Below are 21,245 nucleotides of genomic sequence, written 5' to 3' on the forward strand. Positions count from 1 at the left end.
ATTAGCCCTTGTTGCCTCATTCTTAAGTCAAAAATTCAAAAGAATATTTAACCCTGAACGAGGCAATAAGGGCTGATTTGAAAGAAAAAGAATATTAAGATATGGCCATTTTGGAATAAGGTGCATTGGTTATGATCTCACAGCAGATTTGCATGGAATACACTATGATTTGCAATAGTGTTGTAAATACCATAAGGAAGATTTCCTAACTAGGCTGTATCACTTTGTTATTGTGATTATTGATTAATGTCTTATAAGCCAGAAACATATATCTACACTTACCTTAAAGAATAACTCAGGATATTTATTTGAAAATTTCTTTAATTCAAGAGAAACAGGCTGAAGACTTCTGAGCATCGGCATACAGATAGAATCCACATTTGTGAACAAGTTTAGGAAAAGGACCTAAAATCAACATTGGTCAGAATATTAAGCAATCTAGTCATGATTAGCTTTATTAGGAATTATAAGACTGCATATTTGAGCTTTAATCAACTAAGTCCATGATTTAACAGCTGTACGTGCATCTTCCAGTAGAGCCGATCAATGATCAAGGGATAACATACCTTAATGTCACCATTCACAATTATTATCACATTGCATGTAAACTCTAATAGTACATTGTATTTTTTATTAGAACTTCCAAGAATATTCCGAAATATATACATGTAGTAGTTTACTCTCAAATACTCTAATTCTTAAAGGACACAATTGGTGTTCACAAAATGCACAGTTCAGAGGGAACTACATGTACAAAGGGGCAATTTTAAAAATGCCCAAAGAGACCTAAAGATACCTCCATGGGTGTTGGTTGTTAGAAAAGAGAATGATTGGAAATGGAAACAACTTATTATTGTTGTTTTCAGTGGCAGATATATGAGCAGTGTTGGCTATATGAACATCACCCATTACGTCTTCTTCAAAAATACACAAGAAACTCAATGGTGTTTTGTTTCCTTTAATTTAGTACATACTGAAAGACAAGATAATTGTCTGGATATCTTCCTTGTTTTCGTCTAACTTGCAAAGGAGAACTTATAAATACAGTGCGTTTTTAGAGAAGACCAAACATACCAGCTGTCTCATTGCTGCAGACACATATGAATGTTCAAGCCTGTCAACTACAGCTTGTTGGTCATGTGATTCATTCACTGCCTGCAGTGACATGAACACTTTGTTGGAGAGTATAGCAACATCTGCAAAATACATTAAGATAGCAAATGATAAAGCACCAAAGCTATAAAGGATCAATTTTCCATTTGATTACCCATACTTCTTTACTACATGCATAACTGACAATTTCTGCAATCTTCATCTTCAATTACGTCCATTAGATCTCTGTTCCTTATCTGACGTTCAAGAGCGTTCAGATCATTCATACCACGTTCCTCCTTTGCCAATCTAGACCACAAAACCTTAAAAATCAGAATTGCTTATATCTTGCCGCTTTCTGTTATAGAGAGTTGTCCAGTATTGGCCTTTTGGAGTAGATTCTCATATGAATCCAATCTAATGTTAAACACAGTGTGTTGAGCTCTCTCCTGTAAGCTTTCCAATTTGCATCTATCTGATCTACAAAAGTGCCAAAGGTTTTTGCAGTAAGTCAAATGGAGAAAAAAATAGCGGACTTGAATAGTAGCAATTTGGCATCAGTAGGTACGAGATTGCTTACATCTAATGTGTATCAACTTGTCTATCTACTTTCTTAGGAGTGTGATACCTGAATAATATGTAACATAAAGCCACAAAATCACAAACGAACACTTTAAAATCTCTATCAAGTTAATTCCATTTCATGTTGTTGGCAGAGAATGCATAAAAATGAAAGTCAGAGCAAGTGTTTTGAGCACCAAGTTTTGAGTCTGTTTTTGTTAATGATTAACAATAATTATTATTATTATTATTATTATTATTATTATTATTATTATTATTGTAATTATTGTTATTATTGTTTAAAAATTGAAGCGCAGCCAGGATTAGGCATATTAAAATACAATAAAAAACGTTCTCTGGCTAAAAATTTTGAAAAAGAATATAAGCTTTCCGCTGTCGATCTACAGCCTTCCACGGATAAAACGTTGAATGTAAATTAGTGAAATATATACAGAAAAGGCGAGATAAAAATGATAAAAGAACAGAGTAAAGGTATGAAAAATGGTGGCTATTGTTTAAAAAGAATTTTATACTGATTGGGAATCGGCTTAAAGTTATTGTCAGCATGCTTGGTAGAAGAGGTGTGCCAGGCCTCTAGAGTTTTCCTAACACGAAAAGAGCCTTTGTCGATAACTCGAGAATGATTGAAATCAATGCGATGACCGAAAGACCACGCATGTTTCGCAATGTTTGACCCATTAGCACATGTTTTTACATTCCTAACGTGTTCTTTCTTGCGGGTTTCAAAGCAACGGCCAGTTTCACCTATATAACACCAATCACAATCGGCACAGGGTATTTTATAAACCACGTTGGGTTGGTGTTCAATAGCTGGTCTGAATTTAGGACAAAGGAATTCTCGTTGTAAAGTCTTGAGAAGCTTTTTTACAACTCGGATATCGTGTCTTCGAAGAATTCTTGTTAGAGGTTGCGTAACACCATTGATAAAAGGAAGGACAGCAAAACCGTTAGGGTTCTCTTGAGGCGTAAACCGCGCAATTAAACTCCCAAGTACACCGCAAGGGAAAAATACCGAAATCAATCACGTCTTTGATGCTCTACGAGCCAACAACTATCCCTCCTTTGTTTCCAATATCTTAAAGCAGAAATTTTCCAAACCACCCACACATGCCATCCCTTCACCTGAAGAATTGGTTGGCATGTTTTTTAAATGGTTTGCGCCTCAAGAGAACCCTAACGGTTTTGCTGTCCTTCCTTTTATCAATGGTGTTACGCAACCTCTAACAAGAATTCTTCGAAGACACGATATCCGAGTTGTAAAAAAGCTTCTCAAGACTTTACAACGAGAATTCCTTTGTCCTAAATTCAGACCAGCTATTGAACACCAACCCAACGTGGTTTATAAAATACCCTGTGCCGATTGTGATTGGTGTTCTATAGGTGAAACTGGCCGTTGCTTTGAAACCCGCAAGAAAGAACACGTTAGGAATGTAAAAACATGTGCTAATGGGTCAAACATTGCGAAACATGCGTGGTCTTTCGGTCATCGCATTGATTTCAATCATTCTCGAGTTATCGACAAAGGCTCTTTTAGTGTTAGAAAAACTTTCGAGGCTTGGCACACCTCTGCTACTAAGCATGCTGACAATAATTCTAAGCCGATTCCAAACCAGTATAAAATTCTTTTTAAACAATAGCCACCATTTTTCATACCTTTACTCTGTTCTTTTTATCATTTTTATCTCGCCTTTTCTGTATATATTTCACTAATTTACATTCAACGTTTTATCCGTGGAAGGCTGTAGATCGACAGCCGAAAGCTTATATTCTTTTTCAAAATTTTTAGCCAGAGAACGTTTTTTATTGTATTTTTATTATTGTTGTTGTTGTTGTTGTTGTTGTTAACAACGAGAATTACTGTTGTCATCCCAAAATTACAAAACAAGGAACAATTGAAGTTACCCAATCCACTACAGGTTCCAAGAGACACAACAACAACACTAATAAAGGAAGTCAAATTTCCCCATTCTTATTCAAGTATGCACTGTTTAACCCCAAGATTTCACAGGCAAATTTAGTGAACTTACATTCTGTGATCAAGGTGGTAGCAACACTATTTCCAAATGAGCAACTAGTTTTGATTTGAGCCCCACACCATATTAGGAGACTTCTTTGCATGGCACAAAGCAATTGAACAAGGTTCGATGTTGAATCATGGTGTGTTTCATCTGTTGACTCCAAACATTGCAGGCACTATTACAAACAAAGCAAAGCATCCAAGAGGTTATAACAGTTGATTGTTCATAACTCTTGTTCACGAAGTGCTTCATTTAAGATTTCCCATTAACGTTGAATACCGGTATAATCCTTTTACTGTAACTTTCTGTAATTCAACCTCATGGTACAGCTTTACAATAAGTGGTATATATTTCAGTTGACAAATGTTTTAGCCTTTTTTGTCCTTTAAAAAACAACAAAATGGCCAAAACAACAAAAACACTAATTTCATGGCCAAAACCAAATGGAATGGAAATGGCATAAATTCCTTCAAAGGACATACCTCTTGAAATGCTACTGAGAGAAGTGTTGTCATAACTCCAAGAACAGAGGCACAATCAAACCCAGCCTACAACACAGAGATCAAACACAGTGAATCAAAGCCGTGACACACACAAGGATAAGGCCTTGGAAGATTGACACATTGGCTGAGTGCAATTTAATTAAGCAAGTTAAAAGTTGTGACTTGCACAATTATTATTCTTCATAATTTGTACCAGAACTCTATGGATTTGTGTTGCTTATTGTGTCATAAAATAATTATAGTTGAGGAACCTTCATGATTTGCAACTTAGGAGAATCTTACTTAAACATTACCAAACCATCTGGCATGTACAGTTGTACACTGTATGTGCTTACTGGTAGCCAGTTGTCCGGTGGTCCCTGATAAGCCAAAAATACCCAGGCTTGGTTGCTCTAACACATCCATGCAGTACCCTACATCTTTCTTTCTATCTGATGGCCCAACATGCACTTAAGAAAGCACATCTCAACTAGCCTGATCTCGGGTAACCATGCCTTATTTATGCATGACAAATCAAGAATATAAATATAACAGTATACATGTAATAAAAACAGTGCACATGAATAAGAAAAGTTGCTACTTTTTAAGCTACTATTTTTAGGTACATGTAAGTGTACATCCATGGACAGCAATAAATAGTATTGATCAGTACATGCCTCTCAGTTATTTTTTCAGTATTTTTTGTTACCTACATGTAAGTGTACGCTGTATGTGGACAGCAATAAATATCCATGTACTACTACCGTACCTCTCTCTAATTTGTACAAACAAAGCTACCATCTAGGTACATGTAATGTAGAGGTCAAGATGGTGTGCATTAATTATGATTGTTTGATTCAATTATAAGCCAATTGGAAATGTTGAATGCAGTTGTAGATCAGTTACTGGACAAACATACCTCTGTAACAGTGTCAGGAAGGCCCAGAAGACCACTTGCATCCTTGTTGCTGAAAAACCTGCAAAGTGATTCAAATGTGAGCCCCAGAGATGGTGCCTTCTTCTCCTCCATCACCTGGTCAACCATGGATAGCAAGTGGTTCCGTCTTGTCTGTGAGTCAGGAAAAAAAATTTCTGCTCCTAAAGCATAAAAAAAGGAAAAAGTAACAGGTAATACAGTATGTCAATAATAAAAAAAAAACAATGTAAATAAATAAATTCAAAAAGAGTAAAAAATGGAGAGATTTGAACATGGGTTAAAACAGCGACCAATTCACTGAGCATTTTGAGGTTCACAATAAATAGCTGAAAAATTTGCACTTTTCACAATGGTTTCATTGTCTTCCCAGGTTGTACATGTATCTGTAACACATTTTAAAGATAAGACTGTCGACTCACAAATTAGGTACACATGTACTGTAGATACTTCTGCTTTACCTTCTAAGATAATTAGCTTAGAAATGTCATGAATCTTGGAATCATAAGCATCTTTGTCATCATCAACAACTTCACACAAGTGAGCAAAAACTTTAGAACATAACTCTTGGTGCTAAGGGAAAAAGCAAAAAAAAAAAAAAAAAACAGGTTGTTAAATAGAAGTTGCTAACATTTCCACAGGACTGGTGTATTGGCTTGAGCTGTACAATTCAGCATTGAAAACAACCTTTCAGTACAAACTGGGTATAAAGGAATAGATCAAACAAACAGTGAACTGACAAAAAGTGATGTATTTTGGTTGCCTAGCAAGATGAAGTGGAAATTGAAAAAAAAGACAGAATCCTATTTTTTGTGAAAATGAACAAGTAACTCTGGAGTGTAACTTTCCTTTATGTAGCTAGTGGATAAAGTTGTTTTCAATAAAGTGCCATTAAACCAAATTACAGCAATTACTTCAGTTACATGTACATGAGATCAAATGACACACATCACAATCAAATGAGTCAATAACAACATCTACAATGTAATAAAAACATACAGTTAATGCTACATGCAGGCCCAGGAAACGTCACAATAATATTATTGGCTTTGTTAGCTCCTCTGACCCCTACATCCACTTATGGCCAGTTATTCAAAGCCCAATTAACCTAATCCTGGATTGCTTGAAAGTTAAAATGCAAAATACTTTATACCAATCGAAAGTTTTTCCTTACAAAGTACCTTCACTTTTGGTTTACATATCGTATGTACAATGTAGATGTTTGTTTCACTCAAGAATAACTCAATATTGATAAGGCTTTTTTGATGTGCAAAATTCAAACTTCAGTCAGTACATGTACATTTGTACTTAATCTCAGATTAGTAAATCACCAACTGGAGCAATGATCATAAATAACAAGATTTGTGATAAATAACTTTGATAGAAGTCAGGAAGTGTCCTGTCCTGCTGTCCTCATCTCATTAGTGCAATCATGTGCACACCTGACCTCTAATTGGTAACAAATGTGCACAGAAAACCAATCACAGTGCATAAGTAATATTAATAATTCATACCCTTTGAAATGCAGTCTTCTCAGTGGAATCCACAGTCAATTCCCTGATGCGGGACTTAAGGAATGGAAGGCTTTGATGCAATAGCCGCAGGATGAGCAGACTGGCGACAATCACCTTCTCATGTTTCACATCCCTGCAACATCATCAAGGATACTTAAGAGGAGTACATACATGCAAAAAGATGAAAGCTGGACATTAATTTGAGATTTTTGCAACAATGACTTAAGTGTCATACCTGCTTGTAACAAGGGTATAAACATCCCATATGAGCTCAAGATTCACGCTACTCATCTCCAATTGCCCTTCCTGGAAAAAAATGACACGGTGATGAGTTCATCAGTATTATTTCTATACCAGTATTACAGAAACTAAAATATTAGACAAATAACATTTGGTATGAGTACTTGCTGTCCCTGGCAAATATTTTTTTGGCTTTCCCTTCCCTCCAATCCAGTCAAGGTTGGTAACAAAATTAATGAGCTTCTACAACATTTTTTTTTTCTACATGTAAATACCTTTTGGGGAAGGGGAGGGGGGAGTGGGGGTGGCATAAGGATTGAAAGGTCATTTGTGAACTTATTAACTTTCAGTTGGCACAATAATATTGCACCAACATGAAATCCCAAAAATGGAAAAGAATAGAATTGCAGCCAAGCTAAAGTTGATTGATACACGATTTTCTGTACCTTCTCTTTAAACATGTAAGTGGAGGGATTCTTAGGAGTCAATTTGAGATGAATCTGAAGACAAAAAAATGATAATGTTAAGGAGATGACATAGCAATGGGAAAAAAATCAATTTTCTTTCCTACATGTACATACATGTAGTGACAGGCTTAACAAGTATTGAAGCAACATAAGTAAATTGCTCAAATAGGTCAGAAAGAGACAGTAAAATAATTATTATTCCTTTTAATTGTATCCCAGGAAAGAGACAAAGCTTAGCAAAGCCACAGCTAAGACAAGAAGTTCTTGCCAAAGGAGGAACACATGTTTGTTTGTCATTTGGATCACTTCACCAACTGTTTACTTGATGGACAAAACATGATTCCTCATCAACACACTCTGGTTCAAAGTCATATGGCTCAGTCAAGTTGTTTGCTTTGTTGAAAAGTGTTATCAGCTGAGCTCAACGTTGTCACGAAAGGGTTGCCAGGCTGCTAAGTATAATCCAAGATGGTTAGAAAGCTATTTCAAGATTGAAATGTTTGTTAAAAGCTGTTTTTGGCATGAACTTTCTATTAATTGATGAAAAAAAGATTGTCATTTTGGGGTGAACTTCCTTAAGATCCTATGTAATAAATGGTTTCAAAATTCTGTACATGCAGTTATCAAACAAAATACTTCAGTGCTTCAATTCCAAAGTAAGATTTGAGAACAGTTGCTTTGAAGTGGAATGTTACATTTTATTTTCATTGGTTGCTTATTATTTTTTCCATGACCAGCAACATCCACCTTTATTGAGTGTATGAAAAAATTCAAATATGACATAGGGGAATAACATTACAAAGTACACTTTTAACACCACACTTCTAGATATTGTAGCTTGACAAAAAAAAGTATTAAAAGGGCTGTAGTGTAGTCAAGTAGGTATATCAGTTGAAATTTCCTTGGAAATGCTTAATTTACTGCCTCCCTGTTCTTGTTGCACTCAGCATTGATATATACTTGTAGTTACTGACAAAAGTACCTGGTCTTTTGCCATTTCATCCAGAAATGAAAGTATTCGGATAAAGAGAGCTGAACCATCAATTGACTGATCAGCTGAGACAGGGGCAACCTCATCCTTCAAAAAGAAACAAACAAATATGACTTCATTTACCGAATTCAACAAACATGTTTTTCATGCACACTCAGAGTTCTCCATAAATTTACTGCATCTCCTATTAAGGTTTTTTTTTAAAAGGGGTTCAAATATTACCAAGTGCAAGTCTTCATTTAATGGACAATTTGGTTTGACTTCGTAACCAAAAAACTGTACACCAAGCACTCCTATCCTTTCAGCAGATTCCTGTCTTGTCCCCAAGAACTTGACTAGAACATACTGTTGAAAGGAATGAAAACGAAACCAGTGAACAAACTGTACTAAAAGTTGTCACAAGAACCTAGTTAAAGCAAATTCACACCCAAAGCACCCCTCAATTGACAGGTAAAATCATCTGGAGTTTGACAGAATAAAACCTATAAAATCTCCCTCTCAGGTGAGGAAGGGTTAATGGCATTGTCACCAGTCATCTGCTGTAGCTTAGCTTGAGGAGCGAGGGTAGCATAGTCGGTTAGTGGGCGACCATGGTGTAAGAGGTCCTGAGTTCGATTCCCGGATCTCACATCCTTGTTTCGACTTCTTTCCTTTCCATGTAGCTAAGTAGCTTTAAACACCCGTAAAACGGAGCACTGATGGAGAGGGGGGAGTAAAATGAGCGCACTGTCAACCTCAGGTTTGTCAGTTGAATTACTGTTACGAGTTATCGACGTTAAATATGGTTGCTTTACTTTACTTTACTGGTTTGGCCCTTGACAGGGGCAGGCAGATTTTTAAAAGGGTCTGTGTGTGTCATGTTACACTGTATGTTATTTGTTTGTTTGAACAGGTTGAAGTCTCAGCAGCTATTCAGCTGATGTGGACCTGCAGCTATACCTACCCACCCATATACAGTACTCACAGAGGACAGCCACAACACCGGGAACTTCATCCCCTACTCCTCTCGAATAGTGTAAGGGTTCTTTAACGTCCCACAGCTGGGAACTAATGAACATGGAAGATATTTGTGAGACAGGGCCTACGGTTTCTTGTCCTTATCCGAGAAGACTTGAAAGTCTAACAATTTGCGGATGTAATTACAAAGGTAGCACTTTCTCCTCAGTTATTTAAAGACCCTGAGTGTTGGTCCGTCCAGAGTCGAACTCACCACCTCCTGCATGGCAGCCAGATGCTCAACCAACTGAGCCACCGGTACCAGTGCGCGGTGCAGGGTTTTCCATAGCTTTTCAAAGTACCGGGTTTGATAAGGAAAGTACCGGACATGGCTATTTTCCTTAATTGTAAAGCCGACTGCAAGTGCACTGCCAGAAAACCCTCAAGAAGGTCTGAAACCCTCGCAAATGCTGTTTACATTCTTGAGATTGGACGAAAGAAAAGAAAACTAAACTTAGTGTGCAATTAAAATAAGGCAATGTGACTTCTGGTTAGTTTCAAGGATTTATTGTGCAATTGTCTTGTGTTTCTTCAGCCCGTGGCTTCCTGAGATACCCAAGTCCAAAAAGAAGAAAAAAGGAAAAAAAATAAGTCTTGAAACGAATTTCAAAACGTATAGGACAAAGAAACGGACGTGAAATGGCAAACAACCAGACAAAACGTCCAGTCTCCGGCCTCAAACGAAAACCCTGGTGTCTGTAAGTTTGTATAGCATCCCAAAGAATATGTCGTTTCATAAAAAAAAATATCAGTCATGATTTTTCGATTTAAAAGAAATGGAAAAAATTGGCAGATCAAATGGCTATGGAGCTATAGTTAGATGAAGCTGTGGGAAAGTCTATTTTAGTTCAGTATCATCACCTATATTTCATCTCGGATTGAGAGAGTAGCTATTAGAGCTACATGTAATATCTCCGAGAAATAAAGAACATGTAAAACAAAATCAAGTCAAATATAACATACAAGACTTCTATCTATAGATTTACATATATTCCAAAAAATAGATTGCCTTAAAAACTATGGTATGTCTTGGATCCTAGTAGTATTCAGATCACAGAATTAAGCTCGTTCAGTAACTCCCAGTAATGCAGAGATTTCTCATCAAGAATAATCCTAAGCACCCTTATCTTAAGCTTTTCTAGTTTGTCTCTATTTTGGGCCCCACAAAAATTCCAAACAGCTGTAAACAATATTTATCTAAAATATGGAACGCTAAAAGCCTTTAATATAAAGTTTACATTTCCCAGCTGTTGGTACTGTTGCTATTTTTTGAAAATGGAAAATCACATTAATCTGGTTGTTGACCTTTAAACATTGTAGTACATGTACAAAATAATATCCTTTAAATGACTGTTAAACTGCAGATTCTTGTCAATGTTCGCCACTAAGAGGTCAGTGCCACTTTTACGTTCACTGTAAAGCTGAAAGCATGGTTTGTATTTCCCAATATCATTGCTTAGTATTTGTCGCGATTTGTAATCACACCATTCATACCAAACCAGTGATCAGCTTCAAGAAGATGGCATTGGAGTCTCATAAATTCCACTGGATCTTAATCCGAGTCATAAATCTGCTCGTTGTCGGCATAAGCATTAACCCTCAACAATGAAATTTATCTTTTAAAGTTAATACAGGTCATGTAATAATGCCAGACAGGGTTAAACGAAACAAGTTATGTGTGACAAGGTCTTTGATCTGACCATTAGTGCATGTGACAACAAAAGCAGCAATTTGAGCTTGTTACTTTTCACACTGTAGTCATCGTTGATCAAGGAGACAAAGTTCCAAAACTAGTAACTGGTAATTCAGCTTACAGGTTTAACATGCAGGAGCCCATAAAGAGATGTTTCTAAAACAGTAAATAATGTTACATGTACAGTTTAACGGTTCGCACTGACTTGGGTCAAGTACATGTATTCAAACTTTTTTCTAAAAGACATCTAACCTTTCCTGTTGAAATTCTGTCTACATGAACTTCTACTTCATCCCTGGAATAGGTCAGTTAAAAAATTGATTACTCATATTACCAGTATTGCATGTACTGTAACAAAATGGGGCCATTCATATGGGAGAAAATAAGTTGCATCTTACTTAAGACGGGTCTTAAATAGGACGCAAACTGTACCACTTATATGTTCGCGTCCTACATTCATGTAAGACACGAACATCTCGTGTATTAAATGGTTCGCGTCTTATTTGGTTATTTATCATTATAAATCTACATGTAGCATGCCCTCGAAGAATAACTGTTAATTCACAGTTACCACCTTTGTACTTTTCATCACAGGCAGACAACCCCAAGGATGTGAGAGCATGTGACGTCACATTCTTTTGAGACAGTTGTAACAGCTGAATCAACTGATAAATATGTATGTGATGACACGTCAGATCTGAAGGGGAAGTGTCCCAAAAACCTATCAATTGAAATCACTCAGGACAACGCAGACAATAGTGGCTGAGTGACTCTTATTTAACTGGCTGTCCATAAATGAATTTTTGAAATGAAACATCGCGATTTGAAGTTTTTATGGAACATTTTCCTTGAATTGGCTGTTACAACGGTCTCAAAATAACGTGACGTCACATGCTCTCGCATCCTCAGGGTTGTCTGCCTCTGTTTTCACCTGCAAAGTTACCATTTGAAAACCCTTTCATTGAATTATAACAAAAAATTAATTACACCGGCGCTTGTCACGCAGTAATAAAGTTGTTCCGCAATATTGCACCAAAAGGGTTAATTAAGACACTTTGCCTTTTAAGGAATGTCGGACAAATCCCTCCCCCACAGTCTTTCCATCTAACCCCCTCCCCCCCCCAAACAATGTTGTTTTCTTATCGCCAACTCTTCCTTTTTCCGTTACTAACATTGAAGGGGGGAGGCGGGGGAAGAGAGGGGTGTGCAAGTGGAAAATGTAACGTTAAGGTGATTTTTCCCTAATTGTTGTCTTCCAAGTTCAGTGTCTCAACTATTTTTGTCGATTATTGCCGTTCCCAGCAAAGGATGGGGAACTCTTTCTCCTCCACCAACGTCCAAGTGTTTCTCTGTTTTGTTGGTGTTTTTTTTAGCCTGACTGGGAGGCCATTTTGTTAGCCTGGGTGACTCATCAACAAAATGACGGTATTGTTGTTGTCATCACATGTGTGAGTCAGGCATGCACACTTATAGTTCACGTCTTATAGGACGCAAAACCATTTATATGAGGAAGTTCACGTCTTATTTAAGACGCCGACAAAACAAGAACAGCCGAAAAATCTGTTCCAAGATACACCCGTAAGATGCGTCTTATGTAAGTCGCATCTAAAATAAGATGTGAATGCTTGTTTTGTACCACTTATACGGGCAGTTCACGTCTCATTTAAAACGCATCTTATGTAAGACACGTCTTATTTTCTCCCGTATAAATATGGCCCTATTGTTTTTGAAAAAATAGGGTTATAACATTACTATTAGGTTTATTGAAGGGTTACAGTTGCGGTGACTGCATAATCTAATGTTCATTTGTCTAGTAGGGTTGGGGTTCCTAAAATAGGGAAGGGCTTGGGTGCATGAGCTTGCAAATTTGTATGGAGTATATCTTCCATTTAGTCTTTTTTTTTTCTCTTTTAATTTACATGTTTGAATTACAAGTTACATGTTTGAATTATTATTAAACTCAAAAGTGACATACCAGTCTTCATCAGTCATGAAAAAGCCCACTGGTTCAACATGATTCGTTGCCAGTTTTGCTTTGGAGCTAAAACAAAAAGTATTACCGGGTATTAATTTTCATGACAGTGAGGAAATGGAATCAACATATCATCAAGTTTTGCATGGCCTGTACGTGATGCCACTGATCTCCTCCACTTGCTTTTTCTTATTTAATTTAACAAAAAACATTTTAAATAAACATTTCCACCTATTTGTACAATTTTGATATGATCTCTAAAAGAAATTCTGATAAACCAAGAGATGGAAATCTGACGCTCAATGAACTGGAATTGTTTTTTTTTTAATACAGAGCCACTTGCTGTAGATGTAGTGTCCACAATATTGTCCAAATGAATGTAAATAAAAGGTTCACTAAGAATGAGTTTTCAGCTCTGTTACTTGCTTCAGTAACATCATCTATTTATTTATCTTCCAAAAGTTTGCTACATGTATCTTCTCATTATGAATTTGGTATCAAAATAGGCTGCCTGAAACAAACCTTGCAAGATAGTTGGTGTAGCTGTCTTTTGTCCAGCTGTTGTACTTGCTAAAAGGATCAGTTTCATGACTATCATCTTTGTCTTCTTTGTCTTTTTCATCTCTGCAACAGGGAAATGTAAAGTTGATACATGTACCAGTAACTCGCACAAAAAACACTACAACTACATGTATATACTGTACTATCAGTCACTTGTATACATATAGGACATTTCATCTTCCTTGGTTCTCAGAGGTACATGTACATGTAACTGGGTTTAAATGTCCTTAACAAGTGTTGAGACAAAGAGCTTACTAATAATTAATTAGGCAGGGGTTTCAATAGAAGCCGGTTACCGGCGGTATGCCGCCGCCTGCTTTGCCTCACACCGCCGGCTAGTTTGCCTTGATTTTCACTAAAAATGCTATCATAAACTTGTCAAACTGCCGCCTTCAATGGGCTATCATGGACAGCTATTTCAGAAGTTATTGAAACCCCTGAATTAGGGTTAGAATACACAAGCAGACTAGATACAGGGACTACACACTGTAGTCAAAGGGAATTGTCCCATGTGGCGTTTACATGGTGCAAGCAACCGTGGGACACAAATATCCCATTGACATGTTTAACTAAAATTGTATAAAACAGCGTAGGAGCCATCTAAAAAAATCACAAACCACTACCATAGCTTGATCTCCTTTAGCTTAAGGAACCTAGACTTAAAGACTGACTAGGAATTTTAATTTGCAACTTCCTGTAAGCAAATCAGTAGTTGTGAAGTACGTGTAAACTTTACAAAGAAGTTTAAATATTATCTTATTCAAGGACTCAAAAATTGGAATGACATTATACCTGCCACCCATAATAACTCGGAAGCATACCCTTTCAAATCGTCCAAGACAAACACAAGTCCATGAGAGGGACCAATGGCTCCTTTGGATACCTTAAAGTAAATACAGAGAAGATAGAAGCTTTCTCAGAACTTTTGAAATGTGAGGATTAACAAGATGAACAATCACAGCATTAATGGCCACTAATTAGCAACTATTCACTGAAGTGGAGGTGGCTACTTGATGGATATTTACCAAGCCCTGAAACGACAAGGTAAATATCCACCACTAGCCACTGAGACCGAGGTGAATAGTTGTTTTAGTATAATTATACATGTACTACCGGGTAAGTACATGTAAATAAAAACAATGATATAATATAGCACAAAGATTACAACATTTTCCGGTGCAAATTGAATGAATTGCTCAGAGGTGAATAGCAAAAGATATCTGGAGTTGGGGTACCCAATTAGCGTGCCCGTTCAATGCTTTTAAATTAGCATATACTAAAACTTTAATATTATTGATCAGCCCAATGTACATGTACACATTGTTTTAATAATACAATGTAGTTTTTAAAAGCCAGATTCCCCTCTTAGTGTCTACAGGCAGTAATTCAATGGAAAAAGGGAAGGAACTTTAATTATTTAAGAGTCTAGTCATTCTAGCACTGGAGCACTAATTGGGGACACTGTAAACTGAAATTAATGCTTAACGCAAATCAAGTCAATAAATTGTAGGACAGTGAGGTGCTTTTTTAAGGAGATGGGAAAACCGGAGTATCCAGAGAAAAACCTCTCGGTGTAGAGGAGAGAAAGAAACAAACTCAAGACGCCAAGTCTGGGAATCGAACCCAGACCACATTGGTGGGAGGCGAGCACTCTCACCACTGCGCCACCCCTGCACCCCACACCCCAACAAGCCTACGGTTTGCCCCTTAAAAAGGAACACTCACTTAACAGAGATTCCTTTTGAAAAAAAAAAAAAAAGATTTGATATAAATACAAAAAATGCAACTGACACAAAAGTTTTGTTACATTAGAAAATAATAAACGGAAAAGAACAAAAAAACCTTATCAAAAAGTAAAAATAATAACAATTAGAAAAATAAAGGAGAAAATTAATCGAACTGTCCTGCGCAAACAAACTGGGATTAAAGTGTAGGGGAGAGGCAGTTTCCAACTCTCTGGCCGAAGGAAAAGTAATTAATATTGTACAAATTATTATAAACTAAAGATACATGTGACATTTTCAACCTTGACAATCATCCTTGTGATCTTAACACGGACAGAAGCAGCACTTGAAAACATCATAGATACTAGAGTCTTTCCACTTTCAGATAAATATGCTAGAAACAACACAAGGAACTCTGTTAACACCACTTTGCATTAATTTTATTCAAGTTCAATCCCCTAGTTTTAGTCATGTAAATGCCTTACCATTGTATTTAACAATATTAATTATTCCACAAGCGTGTCATGGCTACAATCATCTCATGTTCAACTACTTTATTTTGTAAAAACAAAAACAAAAAACCTAAAGATGTGCACAATTACTGATATTTGCAGAGCAGGTTATAATAGCCCATATACCATGATGCCATAAGCCAATCAAAACTTGAGAATTGCATTATCCAATGCTACTCACTATCCAACTGTTTCTTCCATTATTTACAAACAGTTTGCAAGACCAGTTATTGGAAAACACAACATGACTAAAAGGAAACAAAACCCAGAGCACTTTTACATAATTTGAGTCTGAAGACAAATTTGAAGTTTTTAAACTTGAAGGGCAATGGCCTCTGATAAAGTTAATATTTCTTGATGTTTGAGTATGGTATTAAGGTTATCTGAAAACAGTTAACCAGCCTATCAGCCACAGAACATGGGGGAAAGGGACAGTGGAGGGAATACATGTACAGTCATATGGTTCTGGTCCTTCAAGATTTGTTGTTGCAGAAGGTGAATTGACTGAAAATCACTGTTCCTTCAAAAACTCATTTATATTCATGAGCCTAACAGCCTATCAAATCACATATAAAATACCACATGCATGAGATTTAAACCTGATAAAACACTCCTCATTAGAGGCCTGGCTTGTTTTTCTTGTATGCTAATAGAATATATCATTTTGCACCATTGTGTGGACTCCAGAAGAGGACAGTTTTTGTGGAATGTTCTTGAAGCCATTCAATAAACTTGCATGTCAAGTTTACATTTTGTTAAATGCTCATTTAACTACAGTGTAATTTATCCACCACAACCATAGCGGTCGTCCTTTTAGTGGTTCTCTTTTTAGCATTCAGTGTTTTAGCGGTCACCGCCTATAAAACCAGTCATTGTTTCTCATACTGTAGGTGCAGGCTCACGTGGAGCCTTGTGATTTTCAGCAGCCAGGTTTTCATGAGTTTTTCTCAGGCACTAGGAGCAGTTTTGATTGTTAGTTTTTGAGCTTTCCCCCACCCAACCCTATCCTCTAGGTTCTCATGGCTGGGTTGCGGGGATTGCCAGCCATGGGGGTGGTTTTCCATCTAGGGGATAGCTGGCCACAGTGGAAGCCAATACTCCAGGCACCCACCTCCCATTTTAGCCAGGGAGCTGGTTAATCAGCTCTTTGCTTCATGGATTTAAACCTCCGTGATAAAAGATTACTGCTCGTTCATTAAAAAGTACTTGAAAAAGAATGTTTACTAACCTTCAGAGGACCAGTTGTCAGTTAAGACATTTTCTGGTTTAGAAAGGTTATCCTTGTGACCTCCATCACAAGACGATAAGGACATTTTTAAAAGCTGACCTACCAATATGAATAATAGTATGATGCAAATTGTAGGCCCAAAACAAAGAACAACAAAGTTCTAAATTTGGATGAGATACTGAATATTATCTTAATTATTTGATAATTATTGGCAGAAAACAAACTGAATATTTTGACAGGGGATTTCATTTATATACAAATCTCTTGAAACAAAAATTACGATAAATCACTTGTCCCTAGGCTTGTTTTCAAAACCCCTTTTCTGCATTGGATATTGCAAGAACACAAGGGTTAACTTGAGTTAGAGTAAGCTTTTTAATAAGAAATCACAAACTAGGATGCACATCACATCTTTTAAAGACTATAAATCCAATAAACTATTTCCGGTAATGTAAGGCTAAGCAAAATTAATGAGTGGTAATTGATTGCTCTATTAATTTTATACTAATATTTATTTATTTATTAATTTTATTTAATCACTTTCACCACAACAGAGAAACAGGCTGTGGTGGGGTCGCACAACAGAGCGAGGCTCCAAATTAAGTGCACCCTTTTACCCTCCCAACCATGATATAGAACAGAAGACAGACCACAATACCGGGAACTACATGCCCTACTCTTTGCGACAAGTGTGCGGGTTCTTTTACGTCCCATAGGATTATGAACATTGAAGGGTTGTGAGACCGGACCTAGGGTTTATCGTCCTTATCCGAGAAGACTAGAGAGTCTAACCATTTGCAGACTGATGTAATTACAAAGGCAGCACTTTCTCCTCAGTTATTTAAAGACCCTGAGAGCTGGTCCGGCCGGAGTTGAACTCACAACCTCCTGCGTGACAGCCCGGTGCTCAACCAACTGAGCCACCGGTCCACATGGGTCTGGTGAAACATTTAGTTCTCTTTGATTTACCTATTAAAATTTTACAATGGACACAAACGTTTTCGATCAGTTTCATCATTGTGAGAGTGAAATAATCTGCATACGCTCAGTGTTTGTATAGTTTAGGCAATGCCAGTTTTTTAATACCTCTTCAAATGGGGAACAAGGTGAGGTCCAGTGCTTGCACTTGTTTGTTTAGTTCTGGACAGAAGCGTGCGCTTCTTTTACTCTCCTTTTTAACCATGAATGGGCAGTGGTTAAGACTTCCCACATGAACTTGTGGTTAGGGTGTTTTATAATGTGCTTGGCTGGCTCCGACTGCTTATTAACATCTGAATGTTCATTAACATGAACCTCAAGGTTGCGTGCTGTTTCGCAAAATGTATGTTTGTCCACAAAATTACACTTGCCTAGTTTGAAAATGACGTATGGCAGGTGTGTGTTTTTGTCTTTTAACTTGAAGATTTTGGCAAACACGCAAGATGCAGATTATTTCACTCTGATGATGATCAAACTGATCGAAACCGTTTAGACTCATAATAATTTTACCAGCTTTTACCTTAAAGTTTTATATTTTACTTTTATTACCGAAATGTACACAAAGAACTAATCATAAACTATGAGAAAAAATCAATGAGCTAATATCGCTTTCATAATAGTATTTACCATGTTTCTTAGTAGCTCTAAGGTGTACATCTTCTAGTGAAGTTACAATTTCATTTGCAGCAAAATCTTCTTGAACAATTTCTGAAGACAGAAAAGTGCAACATCAATTATATCACGGGAACGTGTTTTGGCTCAAAAGAGGAAAAAACTTGTAAATAAAATTGAACCAATTTAACACATAATTATATTAAGAAAATTGTAAATAGATAATTACAATAACTAGAGATCATCACACTTACCATACAATAATTTTAGAACTTTAAAAATACTTGTGAGATTTCCACGTGCTAGAGTATATTCCAGGAGAATCTTTAAATTTTCTGGTTCAATTGAGCCTTGAAATCTACATCAGAGAAAAATTAAAGACAACAAAAATTATTGCATGTAATTACATGTAGAAACAAGCCCAATTTTTATCTAAAAAACAAAGTGTCCTCCTGTTATATCTAAGCATTTTGCCACCTGTTTCCAACAATAAAGTTAAGTGTTAGGGTTGGCCTGATATTTCCATTAGGGTAAATACGGCTGTTCTTCATTCCTTGATGAGTATACATGTAGGGGACACTTTCTGATCTTAACATCGGGGGGAAAAAACAAGGGAACACTTCATGACGCTTATCAAAACTAGCATGCATCTAATTGTGCAGATTCCTGGACAGAAATTTTTATCTGAAATAAAAATCTTCTGGTATCAACTCGACTAAAATCTATCAGCGAGAGTGTCACCAAAGGAAATGAAATGGTTAAAGGGAAGAAAACAATAAATAAGTCAAGAAATAAGTCAATTTTTAAAATTAACTTATACCCATTACATGTACATCAACAGTATAATAGCCCTTTTCACGGTTAGTTTTTCTCATTTGCATTACAATGTAACCTAACGTGGGTGCGAGGCAATTTCGGGTTAAAACTACAAAATAGCCCGAAATTGCCTCTCATACATGCTAGATTATATTGTAATGCAAATGATAAAAACTAACCGTGAAAAGGGCTATTAACTGTAATTGCAACCTAAACATCTCACCTCACAAGAGAATGAAGGAAATTTTCAACCTCCTCAAGAACATTGTGAGAAAGAGAAGCTGGCCTATCAGGTGATGTTAAGGACAGTGACAGTGGCTTCATGTGACTTAAAGCAGACCTTCCAAAACAAGTAAAACAATAACAAAAGTAAGCAAGTCCATGGTAACATGAAATAGAAACAGGCACATACATAAAGTTAACGATGTCAAAGGTTAATGATGAATGTCGATTAAAGGGACCTAGTAACACTACTGTCTGTAATTTTAGTAACACAATGAAAATTCAAATTACTCTTTTCTTATGTTTTAAGTTGCAGCTGCAAAATAATGGCCAAACTGATTATTTCTTAAAAATTAATGAGTTATTTTAAATTGCATTGACTGTTTTCCATAACAGATACATGTAGCCAATAAAGAGGTATGAGAGCTTGAACATGTCAAGGATTTTTTCAGGCTTTGACCTCGTAACAGTCATAAAATCATACATGTACATGTAAAAACATTAACCTTTTGTTCTAGATTCACTTGAAAAGCATGCATAAAACAGGAGGTAAAAGAATACAATACAGCATTTAAAGGTAAATATTTATTTATTGAATTTACACTGTCTGACAATGCCACTTTAAGAAAAAGAAAAAATGCATGAAACAAACAAAAATACTATTATTAACTGCCTTGAATTTATAATGCAGAAAAAAGTTACTTTCTCTTGCACATTTGTGTATGATAAGAACATGCAAGTCAGAATGGAACTTTAGCCCTTTAATAATACAAAGACACACATTGGACCATTCATTTAATATGTACTACATGTACCTTGTCATACAAGATTCTTACCTTGTGTGAGTCATAATAAGCTCCTTTAGATGTGGAGCCAAAGGCATGGCTGCTGAAGCCGTAGCTCCAAGGATAGAGAGAAACCACACTGCTGATGCATCTGCAACACTCATGCCTTTACTCTTTAAAACCCTGAAACAAAGAAAATAAAAATATTCAATCTAATAAAATTCATCATCTGTTTATTGAATTGCATGTAACAACAAATCATGCAGCTTAAAGCAGGTTTTAAGTAGTTGTTTGATACTTAGTACTGTAACAGTTAAACTTAAAATTAATCTTCCAAAATCATTTGTAATACATTATTGAAAGACACCATATACAGATGTACCTGTATCCAACCACTTTAATTCCTCTAACTCTTGTATCACACCCATCACTGTGGCATCTCTTGATGTTAATCTGTATAACTGCATTTTAAAACCAAAGAAGGTTTGCATCATGTACACAACAAAAATTAATACATGTATAAAACCACTGAACAGATATTATTCACAGTATTTAGCAAAATTAATTTTTCCCTTTTTTCAAAATTAAAAAAAAAAACATGCTGCAGTGGCAGCATATCCTCCATGACACCAAAGATCCCAAAAGTATGACCACTTCTCACTCATCCACATTCCTCAAGGTGCAAAAGTATTACCGGTATTTTAAGCAGAGGCTAAAGAAAGCTTTTCACTTGGCTGGATCATACATGTATATGTAGTAAAAGCAAACAGAAATTGTGCATTACATTATACAAAGATCATCCTTTTGGGATCCTTGCTGTAAGAAA

General features: G+C 36.4%; 1 protein-coding gene across 2 annotated transcripts in view; it reads right to left on the reverse strand.

Moving 5' to 3' along the window:
• Positions 1-21,245, reverse strand: part of LOC138058952 (zinc finger ZZ-type and EF-hand domain-containing protein 1-like) — a 69,756-nt gene that overhangs the window by 35,590 nt on the left and 12,921 nt on the right. For both annotated transcript variants that reach the window (XM_068904420.1, XM_068904419.1), the window contains exons 14-35: positions 20,802-20,880; positions 20,471-20,602; positions 19,636-19,752; positions 18,851-18,954; positions 18,612-18,692; positions 17,007-17,105; positions 15,569-15,660; positions 14,364-14,425; positions 13,504-13,605; positions 12,985-13,050; positions 11,262-11,304; positions 8,543-8,665; positions 8,312-8,407; positions 7,309-7,362; positions 6,858-6,928; positions 6,623-6,755; positions 5,570-5,681; positions 5,094-5,272; positions 4,175-4,240; positions 3,702-3,867; positions 1,075-1,196; positions 283-405 (exon numbers count right to left, since the gene is read on the reverse strand). In XM_068904420.1, the coding sequence (XP_068760521.1) occupies positions 283-405; positions 1,075-1,196; positions 3,702-3,867; positions 4,175-4,240; positions 5,094-5,272; positions 5,570-5,681; positions 6,623-6,755; positions 6,858-6,928; positions 7,309-7,362; positions 8,312-8,407; positions 8,543-8,665; positions 11,262-11,304; positions 12,985-13,050; positions 13,504-13,605; positions 14,364-14,425; positions 15,569-15,660; positions 17,007-17,105; positions 18,612-18,692; positions 18,851-18,954; positions 19,636-19,752; positions 20,471-20,602; positions 20,802-20,880 (2,222 nt within the window). The remainder of the gene's footprint in view (positions 1-282; positions 406-1,074; positions 1,197-3,701; positions 3,868-4,174; positions 4,241-5,093; positions 5,273-5,569; positions 5,682-6,622; positions 6,756-6,857; positions 6,929-7,308; positions 7,363-8,311; positions 8,408-8,542; positions 8,666-11,261; positions 11,305-12,984; positions 13,051-13,503; positions 13,606-14,363; positions 14,426-15,568; positions 15,661-17,006; positions 17,106-18,611; positions 18,693-18,850; positions 18,955-19,635; positions 19,753-20,470; positions 20,603-20,801; positions 20,881-21,245) is intronic.

The sequence above is a fragment of the Montipora capricornis genome, chromosome 8, assembly GCF_036669925.1.
Source record: "Montipora capricornis isolate CH-2021 chromosome 8, ASM3666992v2, whole genome shotgun sequence".
NCBI lineage: Eukaryota > Metazoa > Cnidaria > Anthozoa > Scleractinia > Acroporidae > Montipora > Montipora capricornis.